Source organism: Bactrocera tryoni, chromosome 3 (genome assembly GCF_016617805.1).
Source record: "Bactrocera tryoni isolate S06 chromosome 3, CSIRO_BtryS06_freeze2, whole genome shotgun sequence".
Lineage (NCBI taxonomy): Eukaryota > Metazoa > Arthropoda > Insecta > Diptera > Tephritidae > Bactrocera > Bactrocera tryoni.
Genome location: NC_052501.1, coordinates 26,099,411 through 26,108,077, shown reverse-complemented (window position 1 = coordinate 26,108,077; position 8,667 = coordinate 26,099,411). Strand labels below are relative to the sequence as shown.

General features: G+C 29.0%; 1 protein-coding gene across 1 annotated transcript in view; it reads right to left on the bottom strand.

Annotated features, from left to right (window-relative positions):
* Positions 1 to 5,654: 5,654 nt before the first annotated feature.
* The window catches only part of LOC120770888 (nucleoporin Nup188), a 9,343-nt gene continuing 6,330 nt past the window's right edge, over positions 5,655 to 8,667 (bottom strand). The window contains exons 8-11 of the mRNA XM_040098531.1: positions 8,155 to 8,667; positions 7,093 to 7,247; positions 6,802 to 7,015; positions 5,655 to 6,735 (exon numbers count right to left, since the gene is read on the bottom strand). The exon at positions 8,155 to 8,667 is cut by the window's right edge and continues 1,555 nt beyond it. Coding sequence (XP_039954465.1) covers positions 5,800 to 6,735; positions 6,802 to 7,015; positions 7,093 to 7,247; positions 8,155 to 8,667 — 1,818 coding nt within the window. The 3' untranslated portion in view covers positions 5,655 to 5,799. The remainder of the gene's footprint in view (positions 6,736 to 6,801; positions 7,016 to 7,092; positions 7,248 to 8,154) is intronic.

Below are 8,667 nucleotides of genomic sequence, written 5' to 3'. Positions count from 1 at the left end.
GTGAAAATAGTAATAATAAATAAATAAAAATAATAATAAATAAATATTTTTTATATCTAAAATTTTTATTTTTTATATTTTTATAATAAAATTTTAATTTTTCAATACAACAGGAAGTATGCAAATTTTATTAATGCCGATAACGGAGTCTAGCTTATAATATTATAGATAGACACTCCTCAATAACAACAGAAAATAGTAAATTGTTATTCACGCTGAAATAAATTATGTTTCCCACTCCAAATAATATTTTAAAAAAATGTAGCATACTTTTGGGCTTAAAGCTTTTTAAGCCATAATAGCTGCTTAAATAGTTCGGAGACTACGAAAAATAATATTGACCCTCTACTTACTTTGAAAGGTCATAAATACAGTATATCACTTGCAAATTTTTATAAGCAAATTTAATAATCAAAAAATAAAAAGTTAGTTACTTATTTGTAAGTAAATACTGTCTAAATAGGTGAATTTGCTCGCTCACGGAGCAGTAATTTCAGTTTCAATAACATATGATCACTTAAATTAATGAAAATAAATTATGTTTTCCACTACAAATGAAATTTTTAAATCAAGTGTAGCATACTTTTAGGCACATAAGCTTTTAAACAGCTTTAAGTCCCTATTTTATGGTATAGTAGTTGTTTAAATTGTTCCGAGACTATGAAAAATTATATAGACTATATATTTGATTTGAAGGGTCATATATCGTTTGGAAATTTTTTTTAGTAAATTCAAAACTATTTTCAAAAATTATAAAAACAACTTACAAATAAGTAAATACTGTCTAAATAAGTAGATTTATGCGCTCATTGAAATCTAAGTTCAGTTTCAATTTCATAATATCACTCCAAAACCAGTAAAAAAATAAACAATAGCATAGTTTTAGGCGCTATAAATATGCATTATTTTATTCATTCAAGTAATTATACTAAATAGAATTAAAAATAAGATTTATTAACATACATTTAGTGTCCAAGGCACACATTAAATAAAAACGATGGTTCAGGGTGGTGTTCTAGTCTATCTAAAAGCATGCATTTCAGGTAATTTTTAAAGTGAATATAAAAAAATAAATTTCAGGTAGTTCTTAAAGTGTCGAAAAAAGCAATAAATATAAAGCAATAAATAAATCGGACCACTATAGCATACTGCTGCCTTACAAACTGATCCATTCAAATCATGTATGGCAGCAGTATTGGTGCAACCGAAGTAAAAATTTTTTCTGTTTTTACTTAATTTGCTATTTTAGTTTAATTTAATTTTATTATTATTTTGAAAAATAAAATATCTTATATTATATATTTATTTTTTATTTTTATATTTTCTTTATGTTCACATTTTTTTTTAAATTAAAATTTTTATTTTTTCCAATACTTTAAAAAAATTAGTTTTATTTTGTTTTATTTCATTCATTTTATATTATTCTTCTCTTAATTGGTGTAGACACCGCTTACGCGATTATAGCCGAGTTTTATATTATTACTTTTATTTTATTTTACTTTTAACTTAATTATTTTTCCATTATTTTAATATATATGTTCATATGTATATGTATTTATATTTTTTTTATATTTATTTATTTACATACTTACATACATACATATGTACATATGTATATTTTTTTAAATAAAATTTTTATTTTTTTCAACACTTTTTAGTGTTTAATTTTATTTTGTTTTATAACTTTCATTTTATTTTACTTTTTTTTAATTTAAATTTAAAACGTTATTTTCTTATTTTTTATAATTTTAGTTTTTCTTTATATTTTATTGTTATTTATATTTTTTTATCAATATATTTTATTTTGTATTTATATATTTTTTTATTTATTTATATACAAAAATTTTTCAAATTAATTTTTTTTCAATACTTTTATATATTTAATAGCATTTTATTATATTACTTGCACATTATTTTACTTTTTGTTTTAAGAAAATGAATTAAAAAATGTTATCTACTTCTTCTTTCTTTTTTTATTTATGTACATTTTTTATAATTATTTATTTTTATATTTTATATTTATTTATTTGCATATACATATGTACATATGTATGTATGTAGGTATGTATGTACATACATATACATATATACATATATGTATATATTTTTTAAATTATTTTTTTTATTTTTTTCTATGTGTTTAATTTTATTACTTTTATTTTTTTTTATTTTGTTTTATTTTTTACTTTAATTTTGAGAAAAATGATTCCAAATGTTATTTACTCAAAAAATATTGGGTAGTCGAAAAAGTCTTTTCGTATTTTTAATCTAACTTCAACTTATTTTTTTGTAGTTATAATGAATATATAAACAGTTGCTATTTGCTTTAAAGCCTGCTTTACACTTTTTCTAGCAAACATTTACTTCACACCTCTCCGTTGGCTATCAATTTTCATGAATTAAGCGTAACGGCGAGTTCGCAACAAAAAATCGCAGCTGATTTAGTCATAACTCCGCACATTAAAGTCAATAATTAATGGTAATTACAAAGTAAATATATGAGCAAATGTGCATAGATACATTTCCGTTATAAATGGACTTTTTTTAATTTCATTTTGGTTAAATAATTAACTAGTTCAACTTCGTAGCGCTGAGTCGTCGATTTCTACTAGTTGAACTTCATTGCTGTCAACGCGCAATTTCACAACCATTTTACGATAAATTCGAGCAACTCATTTTGCAAATAAATTAAATATATGTGATTACATAGAAGTTGAAGAAATTCGCTTTTACTTTTTTTGCAGCTCAGTTATCTAAAATCACAAACAGTAAATGTGTAAATTACTCAGCAATAAAACCACGTGAGCGCCCTGCTGAGCAGTCTCACCAGCCTCGACATTCAAGTTCACAGAAAGAGGCGCTCTCACCAGCGCTCACAGCGGTAATTTATTGCTTGTGCTCCTCATACAGCATTTGCACCTTTGTATATGCAAACATACATATGTACATGCACACATACTTACATACATACGTACATATATATGTACATATATGGCTACATACATATGGTATTTAAGTATATAAGAGTACCAACTCGCGAATACAAACTTCTTTGCCAAGAGCCAACTACCACCGTCACAACGCAGCCGAGTAATGACGACAGCAGCAGAGAAGCAGCGGCAACGTTGGCAGTCAACGATGAACTCTCAACGCTCATTCGGCAGATTTGGGGGCTCGTTTGTGCGCGCGTCAGCAAATCGGTGATGAAGTGCTGCTGCTGATAGCACGTATCTCTACAGATGCATATGTATGTATGTATGTATGTATGCGTGTTGCAATGCATTTGGCCAGCTGCCATATGACTTACATAGATTCAGGTACAAGTATTTATAAAGAGTGATTTATCGTTGAATGTACACACACACATATGTATATGGATATGTGTATACTTTTATACATATATGTACATATACATATGTACTTCCATGGGAATGTGTGTATGTTGAGTGCATCAATGCATCATCATCATTTGCTTGCCGATTTACGTTGTGAACCGATTGTTGGATAACAAATCTACTTATTTGAATGAATTGGCGTAAAATCTGGCTAGTATGTGTATATGTACATATGTACATATGTATGTATGTATGTACTTCAGATAATGACCGAGGCAGATAAGTAGGCGCGCTTTTGACGAAAAAGCTGATGGTGTTGATGTTTAACCCCACAAAGGCGGACATGTATTATGAGATATTTAAATTAAAAAAATTAAATAAATTTTGCAAACATATTTAAAAAATTAGGAAAAAAAATATACAAATAAGAATATATTAAACAACAAATATTAAAAAGACCTAATAAATAAATAAAAAAAAATAAATAAATAAAAAAAAAATAAATAAATAAAATATTAAAAATAAAATTAATTAAAAATAAAACAAAATATTAAAAAAAGATGCATAAAAATAAATTTAAAGCAAATAATTAAATTAAAAAAACACTTAAAGCAAAAATTATAAAAAAAAAACAAATAAAACATAAAAAAATAAAAATGAAATAAATAAATTAAAAGAAAAATAATAATGAAATAAAATTAAAAACTTAAAAAAAATTCAAAATATAATAAAAAATTTTAAAGATTATTAAAGTATGTAGATAATGGAAAAAATTATTAATTATGGAAAAAAATAATTATATTGAAGAAAAATATATTCTATGATATTATTACATAAATCAATAAATTATATATGTATGTACATATATACATATATGTACATACATGTGTATATTTGTATTTGTACATCCATATGTATGTATTTATAAAGACTATGAATGAAATGAAATCTCGAAGATTAAGCATTTAAAAACTACTAATAATTATAGAAAAAAAAGAAAAAAAATTTTAGAATAAAAGAAAAACCAGAATAAACCAAAACACAAAAAATAATAATTAAAAGTAAATCTGAAAAATCACACAATATGATATGAGTATGTAAAAAAGTACATATTAAAACTAAATAAATAATTATGTAATTTCATACAATAGTAAAGAAAGTGAGTAAAAAAGTAAAAATTCAAAAATTTGTATTTAAAAACAGATATGTTTATGACTGAATCACAAATAAATTAATGAAAAAACGTTTTGTAAAAAATAATGCAAAAAACTATTTATAAAAAAAATTATAAACAAAATATAAAAAAAAAATTATAAACAAAATATAAAAAAAGTTATTAAAAAAATTATAAAAAAAAATTATTAAAACATTATAAAAAATATTTATAAAATACAGTATTTTTAAAAAGAAATTGTATTTATAAAAATAATATTTATAGAAAAACTATTTATAAAAACATTTATAAAAAAATATATTTAGAAACAAAATTATTATAATTTATAAAAAACTAAACAACTATTTATTAAAAACCAAAAAATTATTCATAAGATAAAGTATTTAAAAATTATTTATAAAACAAAATTATTTATAAAAAGATATTTATAATGAAAAATTATTTAAAAAAAATGTATAATACTACATATATAAGAAAATTTTAATAAAATTTTATGAAATAATTTTTTATAAATTATTTGTAAAAAAAAGTTATAATAACTTATAGAAAAACAATTATTTATAAAAAACAAAAGAACTATTTATGAAAAACCAAAAGCTATTCATAAAATAAAGTATTTATTAAAATAATTATTTGTAAAAACCCAAATTATCTATAAAAAATATATAAAAGACAATGATTTATAAGAAAAATATTTATAAAAAAACTTATAAAAAAATTATAAAAAAAAATTATGAAAAAATAAATTAAAACAAATTATAAAAAAATTATAAAAAAAAAAAAAAATAAAAAAATTATAAAAAAATATTATAAAAAATTATAAAAAAATTATAAAAACAATTATAAAAAAGTATAAAAAAAATTATGAAAAAATATTTTTAAAACATAAAATTTATAAAAAAATTTATAAAAACATAAATTTATAAAAAGATATTTATAAAACATGATTTATAAAAAAATATTTATAAAAAAGTATTTATAAACAAAATATTTATAAAAAATTATTTAGATCAAAAACAAATTTATAATGAAAAACTTTCTTTATAAAGAAAAATAAAATGTTTGTGAAAACTGCAGGGACCAATAATTTGCTCTTTCACTTGCCTTTATGCTTACCTTACCCCAAAAGTTAAATTCAGTTTTTTTCTCATTGAAAACTATATTCTCATTGAATTATATAAAAAAACACTTAGATTTGTACTTATAAATAATTTCTGCTTGTTGCAACAACCAACTGCAGCGCCGAAAATAAGCAGCATGCGACATAACCACACTTCCAAGCATTGTCCTTTAATCGCTTTGGCAGATGACCGTAAAGAGATTGGACATAAAATGCAAGTAATCCTCCTCCACCAGTTGCACATAGGAGAGAGGCGTGTAGCCGGGCTCCTCAGGAGGAAAATATTGAATTTCCTCCAGCACTTCCACCTCATCATCATCTTGAACAATTTGATCTCTGCTGGCGCTGTTCCGTTTCACCTCACTGCCCGACGGTGCGGGATCACCCTGACGCCGCAGCGGTGGACGCGACAGCTGCGGTGTGGAGGACACCGCTGTTTGCTGTTGCTGCGGCGCCTGTCCACCAGCGCCGATCGGACTAATCACACGCGACATATCGAAAGCTGTGCCGGCGGGCGTCTGTTGATGGTGCTGACGACTGTGCTCTTGTTGCAAATGCAAACGACGCACCACATTCACACGCAGATCGTTGGAGTGGCGACGTGCACCCGACTGTGTCGGTGACAGACGTGTTGTTGTTGTTGTTGCTGAACTGCTTGCCGTTGCGCTGCCAGCAGGTGTACCGCTCAATTCCATAAACACCAAGCCATGCTTGCGACGATACCACATTTCGCGATGCTCACGATGATCGATTAACACCTTCTTGCGCACGAATTCGTGGAATGTCAAGAGTTCGGTGCTAATCTCACGTCGCACTATTTGTTTTTCGCGTGCCGGCAAGTAGGGATTTTTCAGCGCCAACATGCTTTGCGAGGCAGCTAGCATTAGTACATGCTCGAGTGCGAGCAGGCAGAGTTCGCCATCCAGATTGGCGAGCAGCTCGTTGGGTGGGCAATTCGCTGAGGAAACGGAAGTAATCGAGACAGATTTCGAGAATTGTCGTTGTGAGCGTGCCAGCGCGGTGGTGCCGCTGGCTTGTGGCGTGTTGGCGCCATCCCTGCTGGTGGGTAATACGTTGAGCGGCACTTCGTGGAAGCCATGACCTTGCTGTAAGCGTAAAATGTGCGTTTATTGTATTTGTAATGCTTTATATGGGGAATGGTATGGACTTACCAGGTTGAGTACTTTCGTAAAAACACCAACAATGCTCAGCACTGTGCCAAATGTTAGCGTTATGGCGGTCTCATTCAATTTGGGCGCGCCAAAATGTATTTCGAAAATCGGTTCCCATTTGCTGACCAAAAATTCAGGTGCGCATATCAAGTCCAGCAGCTTGGGACTGAAGCGCTGTAGGCATTGTACGCTCAGCGTGATGATTTCAATGAGACTAAGTTTTAAAAATAATAATAATTTGTATATGCATACATACATATATAAAAATATTTTTAACTCATTACTACTTACTTGTTGAAGGCGCTGATGACTTCGTCAGTGAAACCCGGTCGCTCAATATCTGATAATATGTCCAATTGCAAGTTGCGTCCGGCTATGAGACATTTCAGATTCTTCGGTTGGTGAAACATTGAAATGGCATGACCCATGAGCACTTGTACAGCGCGCTGTGATTGAAAAGGAGGGCAATTTTGATGGAAATAAGAAAGAACAAGAAAAATGTAAAACATAAAATTCGGTTATACCAAAGCTATAATGCTTTTCACCAATACAAAATATTCCTTACAAGATTTGCAATATATATGGTCTGATTTGAACAATTTTTTCGGATATTGCATTATTCGCTTAGAAAATAATTTAAGCCAAATTTCTTGAAGATATCTCTTTAAATGAAAAACCTTTCCCTACAACCACTTGATTCCGATAGTTCAGTTTGTATGGTAGCTATATACTATAGTGGCCCGATCTGAACAATTTCTTAGGATAATGCACCATTTCCTTAGAAAATAATTTAAGCAAAATTTCTTGGAGATATCTCTTTAAATGAAAAACTTTTCCCTACAACTACTTGATTCCGATAGTTCAGTTTGTATGACAGCTATATGCTAAAGTGGTGCGATAACTGCGGTTTCAGCAAATTGGTAGCATTTTAGAGAGAAAATGAGGCGTGCAAAATTTCAAAGCGATATCTCAAAAACTGAGGGACTAGTTCGCGTATATACTGACAGACTGAAAGACGGACATGACTAAATAGACTCGGCACAATTTATAGCGGTACCTTTTGGGTGTATAAACTTCTTGGTAAACTAACTATAGCCTGTTCAGGGTAATGCGCCTAATTATATGCAACGTTTTTGCAACATATAACTGAATTTAATGCTAAATCCACTGGAACATAGCATACTTTTAGGATTCTGTGATAAAATAGAAATGAATAAGAAATTTTCAGCACACAAGCAACCTAGCAATAAAAATTGCTTACTAAATTGCCCAAGTCTCCTTGTATTACTTAATACTCACGAAAACAAAAGTTTTTGAAAAACTCAAAACTTAAGAAACCAAAATTCTACTCACCATCAAATTGAATAGCGACTGCGAGTGTTCCAAACGCCACAGCGTCTCAAACTCCACCAAATTCGACACTAAAGTAACCGAGCTCTTGATCAGCTCCATCGCTGCCGGTTCCAGAGTCTGCTTGGCCAACAGCAATGAGTCCACCAAATAAACCTCGTGAATGCCCACAAATTGCAAAGCGTGTTTCACAAAGTAATGCTTGTGTTTCTCGTACAAGATGCTGACCAGGGTGATGCCACGCGTATAGATGGGCCACCATTTTTGCACCGTCCAGCCATGCTCCTCTGTCTTCGTTTGACCGAGCACAGCGAAATTGGACTGCAAGAGCTCTTTTGGTGGCAACAATTTCAGCCACAAATAGTCGCCGACATCGCAATGCAAGAATTCCGCCGAGCAATTGCCCTTCGCAAATACAATGAGCACATCCAGCAGTTCGACTGAGAGCTTTTGCTTGCTATGCAGCTGTAGTATGGAGCTGGCGCAGCTCAGCAAGCGTTGGAATACTTTATTGAC